At 43.9% G+C, this 18,536-nt stretch overlaps 1 protein-coding gene across 1 annotated transcript in view; it reads right to left on the reverse strand.

The window, feature by feature from the left end:
* Positions 1 to 18,536, reverse strand: part of SCN4A (sodium voltage-gated channel alpha subunit 4) — a 99,302-nt gene that overhangs the window by 40,166 nt on the left and 40,600 nt on the right. The window contains exons 7-15 of the mRNA XM_069076856.1: positions 17,049 to 17,330; positions 15,430 to 15,493; positions 14,739 to 14,880; positions 11,548 to 11,760; positions 10,255 to 10,338; positions 9,713 to 9,788; positions 6,385 to 6,623; positions 2,878 to 3,051; positions 177 to 533 (exon numbers count right to left, since the gene is read on the reverse strand). Coding sequence (XP_068932957.1) covers positions 177 to 533; positions 2,878 to 3,051; positions 6,385 to 6,623; positions 9,713 to 9,788; positions 10,255 to 10,338; positions 11,548 to 11,760; positions 14,739 to 14,880; positions 15,430 to 15,493; positions 17,049 to 17,330 — 1,631 coding nt within the window. The remainder of the gene's footprint in view (positions 1 to 176; positions 534 to 2,877; positions 3,052 to 6,384; positions 6,624 to 9,712; positions 9,789 to 10,254; positions 10,339 to 11,547; positions 11,761 to 14,738; positions 14,881 to 15,429; positions 15,494 to 17,048; positions 17,331 to 18,536) is intronic.

An 18,536-nucleotide genomic window follows, 5' to 3' on the forward strand; every position in this document is an offset into this window, starting at 1 on the left:
GATTTCAATCACTTAACAGGTTCTATTTTCCTCAAATTCTCATTCTCTTCCCTTAAGTGATCCCAGCTGAGCTATATAAATGATCTCTGAAGTTCTTTCTTCCTCTAACAGGCTATGATTCTATGGGAATGCAGGAGCTGGGGGCTCTTCCCTTCCTCCCTCTTTCCCTTACTCACCACAAGGTTCCCGATGACCATGACCATGAGAAAGACAGTGAGGCACATGGGCTGACCGGCCACCTCCATACAATCCCACATGGTCTCGATCCACTCGCCACACAGGATTCGGAAGACGATGAGGAAGGAGTGGAAGAAGTCATGCATGTGCCAGCGGGGCAGGGTGCAGTCAGAATTAATCTTACACACGCAATCCTTATAGCTCTTTCCAAAGAGCTGCATGCCCACCACAGCAAAGATGAAGACGATGATGGCCAACACCAGCGTCAGGTTTCCCAAGGCTCCCACCGAATTGCCAATGATCTTGATGAGCATATTCAGTGTTGGCCAGGACTTGGCTAGTTTGAAGACTCTCATCTGGGGATAGGGAATGAATAAATGGATGAAAATATAATAGAAGAACCTCTTTTATTAATATGGCCCCCCATCTTCAGCTGTAGGGGAGAAATATGACCATCTCTGATGAACTCCTAGTTTGATGGAGCACACAGCCTTCTTGTCTATGAGAAACCATATGTCACCATTCTCTTGGAGTTCTTCTTCTGATAGGATTGGGAAAGAGATGGGGTGGAAGTGGGGTCAAAAGGATTTTATTTAAAGTTCTGCTATTAACCAATCATCCTAGGATTTAAAACTGTATGGGACCTTAAAGATAATTTAATCCAGTCCCCTTATTTTATGGATAAGGAAACTGAGGTCCAAAGAGATTGAATGATTACCAAGTCTGTTGTTCCATCATTTCAGTTGTGTCCTACTCTTTGTGACCTTACTTGGGGTTTTCTTGGCAAAGACCCTGGAGTGGTCTGCCATCTCCTTATCCAGCTCCTTTTATAGATGAGGAAATTAAGGCAAATGAAATTAAATGACTTCCCTTGGGTCATAGAGCTAATGAGTATCTGAGGCTGGATTTGAACTCAGGGAGAAGAGTCTTCCTGACTCCAGGCCCTGCATGCTACACACTTCACCAGCTACCTACCCCTTGCCAAATTTATAAAAGTTCTACATCCCAAGAATTTGGATTCAAATCTGATGAATCCTCAAGCTCAATGTGCTCATAACAGAAATTATCATCTTTCCACTCCAGATTGACTCTGATTCTCTTCTTTCTGTCAATGGCACCACCACTCACTCAGGCTTAAATCAAAGCAATGGTGTTGTCCTTAACACTTCCCTCTTTCAAGTCCTACGTCAGTCAATCAATAAACATTTATTAAGTTGTCTGCTAGGTGCCAGGCATGGTGCTAAATTCTTGGGTTACAAAGAAAAGCAAAAGACAGTCCTTCTGCTTGTGGAGTTCACAGTCTATATCCAGTTACCAAGTCCAGTTGATTCTATCTCTTATACTATCACTTAAATCTGTCCCCTTCTTTTTTATTCCCATTGCCATTGCCCTAGAAAATGGCTTCCTAGGCAGCTTCTGACTATGATTAGCAGTCTCCCACTGTCTCCCAGCCTCCAGGCTCTTTCTGCTCCAATCTTCCATTATGATACATCTGATCATGTCAGCCTCATGCTTAAGACCCCATTTTCCCCTATTGCCTACTAAATAAAATTCAGACTCCTTAGGCTAGCATCAAAGACTTTTATCTAGACACATTTTTAATCTTATTTCACATTTCTCTTTTCCATGTGTGCCATACTCTATCCATACTGGATTATTCACTACCGCTTGGGAGTCTGTGTAGACACAGAGATGGGACAATGAACCTCCCATCTCTATTGTCTTTGCTGATACCAATTTCTATCCCAAGAATAGTCTGTTTCTAACTTTTGAAATCTTACCCATCCCTCAAAACTTCTTCCAGAAGACCATCTTCCAGAAAGCTTTCCCTGACCCTCCCTCCTGGTCAGAAATAATCTGACCTCCAAATAAGTCTTTGTACTTCTTTGTGGTCTTATTATATTTTATTCATCACTATAGTTATTATATACTTATTACACAGTATTAAATATTTGTGTCACATTCTGCATGCTAGATTTTAAGTTCTATATGGAAAAGCAGTATATCCTAATTGTTATTTTATCTTTCCGTGGGTTTACTACAGTGCTGAGCACATTAAGCTGCCAGGTATTGGACAGAGCACTGGGCCTAGAGTCAGGAAGTTGTTGTTGTTAAGTTGTATGCCAGTCATGTCTGACTCTTTGTGATCCCATTTGGGGTTTTCTTCTCAGAGATACTGGAGTGGTTTGCCATTTCCTTCCCCAGCTCATTTTTAACAAATGAGGAAACCGAGGCAAACAGTGTTAAGTGACTTGCCTAGGGCCCCACAGCTAGTAAGTATCTGAGGATGGATTTGAACTGGTGAAGATGAGTCTTTCTGACTCCAGGACCAGCACTCTAACCACCTAACTGCCCAATTTTAAAAGTTAGGGCGGTTATATGAAAACTATGATAATGGGGACAGAGGAGGCATTATACCAGCTCTGGTAGAGTTCACCATCCTACTGGGTGAGACAAAATCCCTGCCCTCAGGGAGCTTCCAGTCCAATAAGGGAAACATGATTCCCAACATTAGGAATCCCCAGTACAATGGGGGAGACACTGTCCTAAATCTCTGAGAGCTCTCAGCCTGATGTAGGAGACATAATCCCTGCCTTCAGGGAGCTCCCAGTCCGAGAAAGGAGACAGGGTTCCCAGTCCCAGGAATGGGCAGTATAATGGGAGAGGGGACTGCTGGGTGCCCCAAGGCTAGGCACATACCAAACGGAAGGATCGAAGCACAGACAGCCCTTGCACATTGGCCAGCCCCAGCTCCACCAGGCTCAGGGTAACAATAAAACTATCAAAGATGTTCCAGCCCTGCTGGAAGTACTCATAGGGATCCATCGCAATCAGCTTCAGCACCATCTCTGCAGTGAAGATTCCTGTGAAAACCTGGGGAGAACAATCAGTCACAACTGGACCCTAATGTCCTCCCTTCCATTCATAGAATGACCCCCTCCCTCCCAAATGCATAAAATAGGTGCTAGGAATCCCCCTTCTGAGCCCACTCCCTTGGAATTCTCCCCTTTTCGGTTTCTAACAACCATAAGGCATCAAGAAAGGGGACCCAGAGCTGTGCACATTAATAACTGATGATGCACTGGGCTTGGAATCAGGAAAACCTGAGTTCAAATCCTGCCTCAGATATTTATAAGCTGTGTGACCCTGGGCAAGTCACTTAACTTTTTCCTGCCTCAGTTTCCTCAGCTGTAAAATGGAAATACTAATAGCACCTGCCTCCCAGGGTTGTGAGGAACAAATAGGATAAAATTTGCATAGTACATAGTACAGTGTCTGGCACACAGTAGGTGCTATATAAATGCTTATTCCCTTCCTTTCCCTTTCCCTCTCCTTACAGTTTCTAGAGAACCACAGGACATCAGAAAAGGTGACCCAGGGTTGTGAGCTTCAGCAGCAATCTATTCCCTGGGCTCAGAAGGAAACACTGGCAAGAGAATAGAGATGGGCAGAGTCCCAGAGGCCTCTGCACCCTGGCTCTTCTGTACCTGTCTGTGCCAAATCCAACAAGCATTGATTAAACACTCATTACGTGTAAAGTACACAAAGAGAATCTGGTATGCACCCAAAGAATTCTTTTCCTGATTAAACTTCAGGTGCTGCTGATTATGTGCCTGAGATGGAATTTGGGAGATAGGGTGGGGAGGGGTTTCCCTCTAGGGCCAAGTGGGACATGGATGAAGGAACTGGGACCCACCCTTTTCAAAAGCTCTGGTCCAGGGGTGTGGAACCTGCAGCCTCAAGGTCACATGTGGCCTTCTAGGTCCTCAGGTGCAGCCTTTCCACTTGAGTCCAAGTTTTACTGAATAAATCCTTTTATTAAGAGGATCAGGCAGCCCCTGTAGGTGTCAATTAGATTCCTGATCCTGATTTCATACTGGGATTTGAGCTGTTTAACCTCAAAACCATAGGGGGAGAGGGCTCAAGTCCTAGCCCCTGGATACAGACAGGTCCTCAGAAGGGCCTCTTTCCCCACCTGCCTCGGGCATATACTGAAGCCCTCTCTAGGGGATCTTCTTTGGGCATAGCAGTTGCCCAAAAAACAGCAAAGGTCCAGGGAGCAGCCAATGGAACACACCCTAGAGCAGCTGTGTGGCTTAATCAAAGGGAAAACCCGTTTCCAGACCTGATCCTTTGTCTCTGGATGGAAATTCCTCGGGGCCTCTTTGGCCATCCCAGTCCCCTTGCTTGTCCCTCCATCTATATTCCAGCTCTTACCCTTGAGGCCCCTATCTCTAGGCCCAGGTCCAATTTCCATTCTTTCTTAGTATCTCTTGCCTCCCCACGTAGGAGGTTTCTCAGGACCCATACCTCCCCAAATCCATTGTGGTAGGAGCTAGAGCAAGGACCAGGGTAGGCTCAGCTTCCCTTTGTCTGGGCCTGGCTCCCAGCAGGGGCTGGGAATGAGGTGCTAATGCTTCTAATGGTGAGGGGATAAGCACAGAGATCAGTGCATGTCAACAATAGAGAGGGAGCATGGGGAAGGGAAATTGGGGCAGACTGGCAGGCAGGCAAGTCTGGAAACCTTAGGACTAGAAAGTGGAAAAAGAGGAGACTCTGGAGCCCAGTAATTCCCAGGCTCTCATATCCCTCATTCTGGGAATCTGCATGTTCCATAGTCACACTATGTACATCATTTGTCCTCTGTATCCCCTGTTCCAGGACCTTGGGACATGGATCCCCTTCTCCCAGATGGGCTAGTGCCAAAGACCCATCACTCTCTCAGTGACTTAGGTTACCCAGATATCTCAAAGAACCCTCACACATAGCTATATATACCTCCAGGTACTTCCTCAGGACATTCCCACAGACATCCACATACATCCATAAATCCATACCATCATCCATACAGTCACAGACATCCTCCAGACACCTTCAGGTGTAGCTTAGAGGTTTAGAGCTGGAAGGAACCTCAGAAATAATCTACTTAATCTAACACCCTCATTTTAGAGATGAAGAAACTGAAGTCCTATAAGAAATGACTTTGCCCAAGGTCCATATGGCTATTCCTATGGATGATAAGTAGCAGAACCATATTTTGTTATCCCTATTACACATACCAGCAATGGTCAGGTAAACCCAAGATCCCAGCAGCTCCCTCCCACCCTGCCCCCTCATTCCAGCTCTGCTTAAAACCAGATCCCCTAGCCTTCCTCCAGAGAAGACATCCTCATGGAGATTGGACCTGGAAACTTTCTCTTCAGGGTCCACCTCCTAAGGGGGTTTGTTGTTGTTCAGTAGTTTCAGTCAGATATGATTCTTTTTGACCCTAATTAGGGCTTTCTTTCCTTCTTTCTTTCTTTCTTGGAGGGGGGAAGGCAGGGCAATTGTGGTTAAGTGACTTGTCCAAGGTCACACAGCTAGTAAGTGTTAAGTGTCTGAGGTCAGATTTGAACTCAGGTCCTTCTGACTCCAGGGCCTGTGCTTGATTCACTGTGCCACCTAGCTGCCCCACATTTGAGGCTTTCTTGGCAAAGATGCTGGAGTGGTTTGCAATTTCCTTCTCCAGCTCATTTTACAGATGAGGAAACAGGCAAACAGGGTGAAATGACTTGCCAGGGTCACCCAGCTAGTAAGTGTCTGAAGCTGAATTTGAACTCACAAAGATGAGTCTTCCTGATCCCAGGTCCTGTACTCTACCCCCTGTGCTACTTAGCTGTACCCCCTAAGGGGGGTACATTTCCTGAAAACCTAGTAAAAAAAAGTTCTCACTACTAAAATCCTCAACATTGTCAAATGATTCATCATCAGAAGCATATAGGGATTTCTCAGTGGAAATGACTCTAAATAACAGGTCTTGCCTGTTATCTGCACCCTAAGGACCACTTGGCTTTTCCATCTGACTTGCAGCTGAGACTTTTTCCATATGTGGTCTCCCCCATTACAGGTCATGGATTCAGAGCTAGAAGGGACCTCAGAAGTCGTCTGGTTTAACCTCCTCTCATTTAGAATGGGCACTCCTTAAGAACAGGAACTGTCTTGCTTTTTTATTTGTACTCCTAACACTTAACACAATGCTTTGCTTATAGTGAGCACTTACTTCACTATTCACTTATTCATTTATTCATTCATCCTTCTATTCACCCACAGACCTCCCCCCCCCCCCCCCCTCAAGCTCCTCCACACATGCTCAGAAATTCACCACATCCACCCATTCCTCTGCTCTCCTCCAGAGAAACCCCTCCATCCCCTTATCCCCCTCTGTACCAGGTTGCCCACAGAGAGCACATGCTCAAACTGGGGAGTCATGGGGTAATGTTCCATGGCCATGAAGACTGTGTTGAGCACAATGCAGATGGTGATGCCCAGGTCCACAAAGGGGTCCATGACAATCAGGTGTAATATCTTCTTTAGCTTCACCCATGGAGCACAGCAATTCCACACCAACAGTGTATGGGCACACTTGTACCACCATGGTGGGCACTTCTGATGGGCCTCCTCCAACTCTGGGGGTAGGGGGTAGGAAGAAGAAAGCTCAAGGTGTTTCAGGCCCATGATCCCTCCTTCCCATTTTGTAATCAATTGGAAACAATTGAAATTCTGCCCATGAGGAGGAACCAGGAGCAGGCATAGCTAGATTCTTCCAGAAGATATTTGGAGAGACTTCCATACTCCTTGTGAGTGGACATGACACTATAAAAGGAAGTGCTCTCCTTCCACCCTCCCCCTCCACCCAGGGTAAAGGAGGAAGAATTTAGAACCACATGTCAAAGAGCAGCAAGATGCGGCTTCAGAAAATCCTTTGTTAGGACAGAGTGTCACCTAGATCTAGGAGTTAGGGAAGGGAGACTGGGGAGGAGTGTAACTTGGACTAGGAGTAGATGAGATTAGTAGCACCTAGGACAGGGGTCTCCAACATTTTTGATCCCAATACATCTTGACTTTCAGTAAACCTTCCCATGCCCCCTCTTCAATATGAAAGGAAATAAATTACAGAATTTGCCACACATATGCACAAAATAATATAAATAGAATAATATGATTACTTATCAAATATTCCCCATGTCCCTTTCTTGTCCCCCTGACCTAAAGGCAGTGTGGCCCACAGCAGAGTATAATGAGGAATACATATTACAACTTTATATAAATGCCCACATATCTTTAATATCAGAAAATCTTACTCTCTATGGGATGTAGGTATTTATTTTGTGATAAATCAAATTATTATTATGAAGGCTTAAAGCTTCAAGTAGACAATGGGTAAGGGTGAGGTGAGGTTCTTTAAAACCTTGTCCTTAAACTTTTTCCACTTGTGACCCTTCAGCACTTCTTAGATTGTGGTCAAGACCCCATATGGAACCAGGACTCACAGTTTAAGAAACGCTCTGGGGTAGATAAGACTTCTCCACTTACTTTTCCAACTACCTTTTTGACATTGCCTGGATGCCATCTCAGATTCATGATATCCTAATGGATCATCTTCCTGAAATTGGCTCCTCCTCCTGACTTCCCAGTTTTGGCCAATGTCCTCACCATTCTTCCAGCCACAAGCTGAGTACATCTTTTCTTTGCCATTCATTTTGTTAAGTACTAGTTCATACTTCTACTACTATAATAATTTCCCAGGAGGTCTTTTTATTTCATCATTCCCCTTCTAATCTATTCTATGTACCATTGCTAGATTAATCTTTCTAAAGCACAGCTCAGATCCTTTCTCCCTTTCTTTTTCTTTATTTCTTTCCTTCCTTCCTCCTTCTCTTCTTTCTTTCCATTCCTTCCTTCCTTTCCTCCCCTTCCTTCCTTCCTTTCATCCCTTTCCTTCCTTCCTTCCTTCCTTCCTTCCTTCCTTCCTTCCTTCCTTCCTTCCTTCCTTCCTTCCTTCCTTTCTTCCTCCCTCCTTTCCCCCTTTCCTTCCTCCCTACCTCTTTCCCTCCCTCCCTTCCTTCCAAACCTGAATGCTTTTCCAAACCTATGTGCTTTATATGTCCAAAATGATTGTACATGTATAACTATATAAGATTATGTGCTGTCTTGAGGAGGAGGAAAAGGAAGGGGAAGAGAGAAAAATTTGGAACTCAAAATTTTACAAAAATGAATGTTGAAAACTATCTTTACGTGTAATTGGAAAAAAACACTATTAAGTAAACCGATGTACTTTGGAAAAGAAGTTGGGCCAATCAGGCATAGAATGAAGGAAAAGAGATAAGACAGCCCAATTGCTGCACTCACTGGAAAATGCTCCAGTAAATTTGCATCTGGAATCTATAGGGGATCTATGGAGAAACATGGACAAGCATCACATCAGACTACAAGATATGGATGAGTTGAGATCTATATTATTGGAAAGAGTGTTCATATCAATGAGATTCTAGATTCACTGAGGAGATATTGAAGAAGTATTGTGATTATTGTCAAAATCTTTGAATGGTGAATTTTGAGAAATTGAAATCTCACCACTCTAGAGCAGAGGGATGGGGCCAAAACAAAACAAAACAAAAAACCCACCTTGAGTGAGGATAATGTGCCTTCCATGGGAAGGTGCTATTCTTTGTTTTTTGGCTAACACAATATCTATTTATGCCATAAATATGCCATAGCAGGTGCCTAACAAAACTTTGTTAAATTGAATTAGATTGAATTGGAATATCAGGCTCTTCTCGACTCATTACTATTTTGAATAAATATCCTATATTTAAATACTAGTTGAAAGTCTGAGGTTGGTTGCAGAAATAGAAACTAATTATTCATAAGGTTCTTAGCCTAGATTTTTTTCCCCTTAAATTTCAAATAATTTGTTTCATTGGTAATCCTACTGATTTTGTTTAATGTATTTAAATACATTGCTCTGAGAAGGGGTCCATAGGCTTTACCAGACCACACACACAAAAGACCAGGAACCCTTGCCCTTGAAAGGACAGCTACATTGTTGGATTATGTTTTTCCCAGAGAAACTGGAGGGGAGGAAGATGGCAAAATGTACTACAGCGAGATCATAGAGAATAATCTTGATTTGTCCCCTGTACCTCCTCCGTACAACCTAGCCTAGATGGAAGAGGTCCTGTGCTAGTCTACCCATCCATCCACCTGCTTCATTGTCTAGCACCCACTCCTCCTCTGAGCCCAGGCTAGGGAAGGCAATGACTTTTCCATCTCACTTCCTGTTTGAGTTTATGGATGGAGAAGTATGGCATTTGGTGGGTTCTACTTTTGCCCCTTGTCCTGGAATTCCTGGGGAGAGAGGTTTCTGGTTTCCGGAAATGTGGTCCTTCCTGGTTAGTATTATTAGATTGTCCTTCCCCATCCCCTTGTCACCTCCCTTCCTCCATTCCTGCCCGGAAGCCAGTGGCCCCCAGAGCTGCTGGGCCCTGTGGCCAGTGCTGGGTCCAACTAAGCTGTGACTATATTTATCACAGCTCTTTCTTCAGATCCAATATTAGGTTACGGTTGTCCTAAAAGTCCAACTCGGCCTGGCCCTTCCTTGCTGACCTGCCCTGAAGCCAAAACTACTCAGGCCGGTCATGTGGCAGTGGGTCCTAGGAGGATGGGGAGGGGACCAGGGGAGTATCAAACATGTCCCCAAATATGGGCCCTTCACCTTCCATGGCATCCGAGATGGCGCTTTCCATGCTGCAGCTTTGTCTTTGGGGGTTCTGGGATGGTCTCCTCCGGGACTGCGGAAAGAGAAGGGTTGGGTAAGAGGGGCCAGAAGGCACAGATGGGGTAGGGCTAGAGATGGAGGAAGAGTTGTAGGGAGTCCTCTCAGAGCCACCTGCTTCCACACAGAGCCCAACTGAGGATTTTAATAGACCGAACACCAGCCCTGGGATCAGACTTGGGTGCCAGGGGTGTTGTGTTAGGAAGGGGAATTCCTCAGATCCTCTTTGAACTAAATAGATACTGTGCAGCAAACAGAATAACTGTTACACGAGATGAGCAAGGTATGAATTAATAGCTCTGGCATTTTTGAATAATAAGGTTGTCCCTGCTCCCCCACCCACATACACACCATGAGATAAGGAGGTCAGTGTTGCAGCTGTCCCCCCTCCCCTCTGCCTTTATATTTTCCATCCAAGGTTAGACACTTCCACACTTGACCCCAGTCTGAAGGGACAGATGACATCACAGGACAGATCCTACCTCTTCTGTATCCGGGCCGCCATTGCAATCCTTCCCCTGTGTCTGGTCCCCATCTGCCCCACCATTCTCCAGAGCTGTTTGAGCCTATAGACCAGCAAGGATGAATTAGGTGACATCTTCCCTTAAACTATGAACTATGTTCTGTTTCCTGGAACTCACTCTCCTCTTAGCTTAGGCATAAGTAGAAAGATGACAAAGGATGGGGGCCCCAACTTCAGGTTACTCTGAACCATGCAGGATAGTCTGACCCCGCATCTTGAAAATCGGCATGATTTTGGGTGAATGGAAGGACGATGCTATAGGCTCAAGCCTATGAATCTGAGCAGGTCCCATCCTACTTTCATTCCTGTTTCTGCTCTTTGTGGGTTATTGTTGATTCTTCATTATTGAAAAGGACCAATGACATTGCAAGGGTGATGTCTTTGTGGGTTAAGAATGCAAAGGGAGAGGGATTGTTCCTCTGTTCTCTGTATTTAAGCCAGATCCTCCTCCACAGACCATGCAGCACCAAAACTTTGCTTATCCTAATAATTTGTCTAATGATACCAGGCACAATGACATTCTCTAAAGAAATGCATCTCTGGGCCTTTATGACCGAGATTTCACAAAGATAAATATATAGACTATCAGAATATCAGTTGGAAGAGCTCTCAGATCATTTAGCCTAGGGGTTCTTAATTTTATTTTTTCAAATTATCTTGGTAAAGCCATTGGGCCTCTTCTCAGAAGAATGTTTTAAATGTATAAAATAAAATCTATAGAATAACAAAAGAAACCAATTATATTGAAATAGAAATATCAAAATATTTTTGAAAAAACAAGGTGGGGACCCCAAGTTTATAACTCTTCATCTAGCTTAACAACCTGATTTAAAGGAGACCCAGAAAAGTAAAGGGACTTGCCCACAGTCATATAGTCAATTAATTGTGTGTGTGTGTGTGTGCAGTTTGTCTTTCGTTCTTGAAGAAAACCATGACATTAGGAAGATGATGCCATGACTTACAAATTAATTGGACTGCAGTGAGGGAGGGTTGCAGAAAGCCAAATAAAAAACCCTAGGTTTCCTTACTTCCAGGCCAGAAATCTCCTTCCCTAGCACCACCACCACCCCATTTCCCCTGTAATGTCTCAGGTCAGGACCCTCTACTCTTTATCTTTCTCTCTATGTCTGATGTTCTTTTCCCTCCCCTACCCCACCCCATATCTCCTTCATCACCATTCCACCCAAGAGGAAATGTCAGCCCAAGGGGTCAGGACCCAGGACAGGTCCATCTCCTAGCCCAAAACACTGACCAGTTTCTCCTGTTCCTCCTGGTGCTTCTTGAGCTTCTCTAGCATCTGCTGGAACTCCTCCTCCTTCTCTTGCTCCTCTGCCAGGGTGGCATCATTCTGCTCTGCGTAGGCCATCGCCACCACCGCCAGGATGAGGTTGATGAGATAGAAGGAGCCGAGGAAGATAATGACTACAAAAAAGACCATGTAGGTCTTGCCAGCCGCCCGAAGGGTCTGCGGGAATTGGGGAGGAAGGGGAACGTCCCGTGATTCCCCCTCTGAGCATGACCTAGCCCACCCGACGACAACAATCACCAGGGGAATGGAGACAACAAGAAGGACCTCATCAATGTGGCGAATGCCCTCTGGTGTGCCTGCCCATCCTGTTCAACTCTTTTCCTTTTTATAAAACAGATTTAAACTTTTGTTTCCGTCAACTATATTTCCCATTGTATCTCTCCTTTTCCCTCCCCATCCCAGAAAGCTATCCCTATTGCAAAGAATTAAAAAAAAAAAACACAAAGAAGAAAAAAAAATAAGTACAACAGACCTATGTGTTGCAAAAACAAACATAACAAACACAACAACAACCCCCTTACATTATCTATGCAACATTCTGCACCTATGAAATTCCCTATCCCCCACCAACCTCTGTAAAGTTTTGGAGGGCAACTTCGTCTCTCTTCTTTGGGGTCAAATTTGTTCTTTATAATTTTGAGGTGACTCTTTTTATACCCTCCCCTAAGTTGCCAGAGGGGAATTTACCCTGGGCTGCAGACTTTCCTCATTTCATCTTGACATAGTAATAATAATACATAATAGGGGTAGGTAGGTAGTGCAGTGAATAGAGCACCGGTCCTGGAATCAGGAGGACCTGATTTCAAATATGGCCTCAGACACTTAACACTTACTAGCCATGTGACCTTGGGCAAATCACTTAACCCCAAATACTCTGCCCTACCCCCTCCAAAAAGCAATAATAATAATAATAATGATAATAATAATAGTAAATAACAGTAATAATTAATATAGTAATAACAAAAAATTTATATAGTGCTTTAAAGTTTCCATAGTGTTTTATGTCTATCTTATCTGATCCTCACAACAATCCCGGGAGGTAGGCACTGTTATTATCCCTATTTTACAGATGAGAAAATGGAGGCAGACAGAGGTTAAATAAATAAATATAATAAAATAATATATGCCCAGAGTCATACTGCTACTAAGTGTCTGAGGCTAGATTGGAACTCAGGCTTCCTCAGCTTCCTAAAGTACTTCTCAAAGCACTTTATGCATTCTGAAGCACTATCTAATATTCATTCTTCTGGCTGTGTTACACAGCTAGCTAGTTGGTAGAGGGAGTGGGTACATCCCGACTCCAGGCCCAGGGTTGACTCCTTCCTTGTACCACTTAGCTAACTGTGGAACACAGCCAGAAGAATGGATGTTTAGATGATGCTTTAAAATTTACTAAGAGCTTTAAGGCATTATCTTATTTGAGGTCCACAACTCTGGATAAATGCAATCATTTCTATCTCTGTTTTATAAAGTCTCAAGGAGATTAGTTATCCTTCCAAATCTTAGGGGTTGGGGGAATATCTCCCACATGTAAAAATTTTGACCCCTCCTTCAGTACCAGAGAAGTCTAAATTATTAGGGTACTAAAGGATAAAATATGTTAGCATTATACAATATTATATATATTTTATGCATTTCTGAGTTTCTTTTTTTTTAAGTAATTGGGGTTAAGTAACTTGCTCAAGGTTACACAGCCAGTTATTTCTGGGTGGGTGCTAAGTGTCTGAGCCCGGGATTTGATCTCCAGGTCATCCCGACGCTGGAGCCGGTGCTCTTACTCGCTGTGCTACCTGGCCGCCCCCATTTCTGAGTTTCTAAAACTTTTTCTGTCATTTGCTAGCCTTCGTGTGTCATCTGTGGCTTCTGCAAAATTTCCTCAAAATTCCCATATAATTTCTTATGCCAACTCATGGTTTATCGTAACCTCGATGGGGAAAGTTGTGGTGTGGAAGGAATAATTGTATTTGCCTTGCTCTTTGCCAATCAACCATGCCCTCCCCTTGCTTACTGCTCCCATCACCCCCAACAAATAATAAAACTATTAAAATTATATTTCAAAATGTAAAATTTTTAAAATAATAAAACTTAAAGTCTGTGTAACCAGAGACCCTTCCTTCAGTGGGCCTGCAGCACAATCCTGGAGGGGAGGTAGAGAAGGAACAGATCAGCTCAGTGGATAGACATCTTGCCTCAGGGGCAAGAAGACCTGAGCTGAAGCCTTGCCCTTGACATATCCTGGCTTTATGTCCCTGGAAAACTCATTTAACTCTAAGCCTCCATCTCTCACCTGAAAATGAAAGATGTGGATCAGCCGGCCTCTGTGGTCCCTAATAGATCTAAATTTGTGGTCCTGTGACCCCTCAGGCAGAGCCTGTTCAGCCTCAGCAATGTAGGTAGCTACCTACACTCTCCCTTCCAAGGTATGTACTAGACATGCCCTAATTCTCAAGAGCATTAACAATCCACCCCCACTCCACCGCACATGCATAGGCAGACCTTCAACTTATGTATACGTGTGTATATGTGCATGTATATACACGCACGCACACACACACACACTCACACATACACACACCATGGTCCTCTCCTGTTTCCTCCTTCCATAGACATTACTCTAGAACCAATTCTATGCCTCCCTCCAAATTCCCTGGGACGAAGGAAGGGGAAGAGGAGTAAAAGGCAATTATATAGGTACCAGGATCCGGAGAGACAGGAAAGAAAGCTATGAATGTGGGTCACAGGAGAGCTAAGTAGGGGAAGAGGTAGCAAGGGAGTAAGGGTAGGAAGTAGGAAGAAACCATCTGGAAAAGAGACTAGACTTGGTTTTTCTTGATTTCAGAGGTCAGAATTATGCACAAATACAATGGAAACTGCAATAAGGCAGATTTCTACTAGATATAAGGGGAAAACTTCTTAAGATTTAGAACTGAGAGTGGAATGGAGCTAATTATACAAGGAGTGTGGTCTCTATCTCTGAGGGTTGGATAACCATTAGTTGGGGATGCTGTAAATGGGCTTGATGTTTAGGTATAAGTTAGACTAGATGACCTCTGAGGGCCCTTCCTACTCTGAGGTTCTATAAAACCAGGGTCCTAAGAGAAAAATGGTACTGGGGGCCTTGGGGCAGGGTGTACCAGCTGGAAGAGGTTCTCCCAATAGTCTTGTGTCATGAGTCGGAAGAGGGCAAGGAAGGCCCAGCTGAAGGTGTCATAACTGGTGTAGCCATAGTTGGGATTTCTGCCTGCTTTCATACACTCGTAGCCCTCAGGACAGTGCCTGGAAGGGAAGGAAGCAGGTTAACAGGGTGTGTATGGAGGCTGGATATAGCTTCCTCTAGCCTTTCATGCCTGTATAGCCTTTACTTACTACGGAGGGGCTTGTAGCCTTGAAATCCCTGAGCTGGGGCATAGAGGAAGGAAGAAGATGGATTGGGACTCTTCCTAGTGTCTTTGTACTTGGGCCAGTGCCTTGGGAGGGGAGGAAGAACTTGAGCTTCTGGCTGGTAAAAAGGCCCTGAGAAGGGATGTGAAGGGGAGCCACCTAGGTTCTGGGGCAAGATGGATCTGTACTCCACTATGGAGGGAAGCTTGGGGGTGCCCAGTGAGAGTTCCTGCCTCTACCCTCAGGTACCCATGTACTAACTGGATCATTTCCCCCTTTCTCTACATGTCTTGGTTTCCACAGCCCCATTCCTAAGTATCTGTTCCCAATCAGCCCCTTTTCCTTTGAAGGAACCTCTTCCTCCCCTAGCCTTCCCCGTCCCTTTCTAGCTCAGTATCTCCAATCCCTGGTGGTAACTTCTTCCTTCCCCCTGGTATCACTCACCCGGCATCACTGCTGTTCCCACAGAGCAGAGCATCAAGGGCACCATCCAGGAAATAGTAGTTACCTTTGTTGGAGGTGAGGGGCATCATGGGTCATGGAGAAGGCATGTCATGAATACAAACATGTTTTTGGGATATGTGTGTATACAAACATACATAAATACATTACATACATGCATGCTCATATTCCTTATTTCCCACCCAAGTGGGAGAAAGGAGCTAGGGCTGTTCTAACTGTCCTTTCAGCTCCTGCTGCCCCATCTTCGCTGCCCCTCTTCCTATCCTCAGGCCTAAGTATCTCCAAGGAATGAGACTTCAGAGCGCAGAAGCTCAGAGTCCAATGTGGCTAGAGAAACACAAAGCAGGTGAGATACTAAGTGTTTCTATAATGCCGGAGAAATTTATGTACAGTCACTTCTCGTCATTCATGATAGTTATGTTCTATAAAGTCGACTTGAACACTAAATTGGCAAATACTGAATCGTTGGTTCGAGGGGAAATACAGGGTCAAGTTCCTGTGAGCCTCTGGTCACAGCATTTGCTTTAGCACTTTCCAGAGTGGCCCCATATATAGACTTGACAAATTTCCTCTTCCTTTTTCTGGACATACCATATCATTGATTCATTAACGCTGAACTCATGGCCAACAGCACTATGACTCATGCCCAAATGAAGCTTATCTAATGCATGGGTTCTCTCCATAAAACATAGCCCAGCCTTTTTGAGCCTAGGGACTCTAGACAGCACTTCATCACTATGCTTGAGAGCCATTTTAAACAGTGAAATCACACACACACAAAATTAAAAGCATGAAAATTTAGAAAAACATGGCACTAAATAGACCTTGAAAAGAACCTCAGCTGGGAACATTCTCATTGGGTGATTCAAATTTTTTGCTGCTTTTCACATGTGCACAAATGACCAAGAAAACATCTTGAGTGTGGATTTTGGGATTAAAAATAAATTTTATCGAGCAGGCAAATTTGCAAATATGGAATCTGAATAATGAAGATCATCTGCAAATATATACACACACATCATATATGTATACATATCATATACACATATACACACATAAATATACATTATATATTACATGTATACAGATAATATCTATATATAACATATAGATCTTGCTCTCTCTTCTTATCTCTGTCTCTCTCTATCTTTCTCTGCCTGGGAAGATAGGATGCTGTTGTTGCCTGTGAGTGGGTATCTGTACAGATTTCAGATAAACAGAGAGAGCTAGGCACTCAGAGGTTAGGAAAAAAGGACTTCCCTGAAAGTGGAAGTCCAACAGAAGTATAACTAGTATAGGGCAATTGGAGCTTTGTCCTAGGGCATTTAATTTTCAGGGCACTGACATCACTTGGAATTCTTTGGAGCATTGTCATGAGTTCCTTTCCCCTCTTCTCCTCATCCTGTGCCATTTCTGCTTCTCTACCTTAGCCCAACTTCCACAGCATCCTGAAGTCCATGCTCTGAGGTTTCTGTTCCCACTTCCTCTACCCCTCCCAACCAGTTCCCTTCCTTACAACCCAGCTGAGAGTTCTTTTTTCTGGCCACTTGCCCTGGAACAAAAATCCATAATTACAGTTCTGAAGCCCTAGCCCTTCTCACCTTCATCACTGATGTAGGCATCCCAGTCGAAGGTAAAGTTGCTGTATCCTGTGTCGTTACCAAAACCTGTCTCGTTGCTGAACAAGGCTGTCCCGTTGTCATACCAAGTCTCATTAAAGTCACTGATGGGGGGTGGCCATTTCACACACTTTTGCCTCAGATTCCCCATGAAGAGCTGCAGCCCAACTAAGGCAAAGACACTCAGGCAGAAGACTGTGAGAATCATCACGTCTGACAGCTTCTTTACCGACTGGATCAGTGCCCCTACAATTGTCTTCAGTCCTGGACAAGAAGATGGCAGTGATGGTGGGCATGCATGGGATGCACCAGGGGATAGCTTTCTTCTCCCATTATTGAACTCACCATGCTCTGAGTCCTGTTCTCTGCATCAGTCACCTCTTTCAAGATCCACCTTAAAGACCTATTCTCTTCATGAAGCCTTCCTAGAGGAACTCGAACCTACTCCAATTATTTCCTAGTTTTGTATGTCCTTGGTCCTGTTTTTCATTGATTCTTAGACTTAGGGGAGCTACACTATCTCATAATAACAGTTCACATTTATATCATGCTTTAAAATACTTTATACACCATGTCATTTTATCTTTACCATAGCACTGTAACATAGGAAATATGATTATACCCATTTTATTTATTTTTATTTTTTGCTTTTTGGAGGGCAGTTAGGGTTAAGTGACTTGCCCAAGGTCACACAGCTAATAAGTATTAAGTGTCTGAGTCTGGATTTGAACTCAGGTCCTCCTGACTCCAGGGCCAGTGCTGTGTTCACCGTGCCATCTAGCTGCCACAATTACATCCATTTTACAGATGACGAAAGTGAAGCCCAGAGAGATTTAAGTGACTTGTCAAGGGTCACTCAGGGAGTAAATATCTGAGGTGGGATTTAAACTCAAAGTCTTCCTGACTTCCCTCTCATTACCTTCCATTTCCACCCTATATGTCTTGCTTGTACATAATTATTTGCATATTGTTTCCTCTCCAGAGTCACACAACTAATAAGTATCTGAGACTGGTTTTGAACTCAGGACCTTCTGGCTCTATGTCCAACACTCTATCCATTGTGCCATCTAACTGCTTCTTGAAGGCAGGAACTATTTTAGCCTTTCTTTGAATCCCCATGGCTTAACACAGTGCTTGGCACACAGTAGGTGCTTAATAAATGTTTATTGACTGATCAGCTTCAGATCCAGCCTCCTAGACACTATCACATTTTTTGTACTTGATTAAATGCTACCTTGACTTATTCTCTGCTTGGTCAATATATGTACAGGCACTCAGTGGGTCCTCAACTACAAAACAGATATAATAGCACCTCCCATCCAGGACTGTTGTTAAGATCAAATGAGCTAATACTTATAAAGCAGTTAACAGTGCCTAACACATAGAAGCTGCTTAAAAATCCCTTTCTTTCTTTCTCTCTTCACTTCCTTCCTTCCTTCCTTCCTTCCTTCCTTCCTTCCTTCCTTCCTT

This window comes from Petaurus breviceps, unplaced genomic scaffold (assembly GCF_028583685.1).
Source record: "Petaurus breviceps papuanus isolate PSGF00001 unplaced genomic scaffold, PetGlider_PUasm1.0 90925, whole genome shotgun sequence".
Taxonomy (NCBI): domain Eukaryota; kingdom Metazoa; phylum Chordata; class Mammalia; order Diprotodontia; family Petauridae; genus Petaurus; species Petaurus breviceps.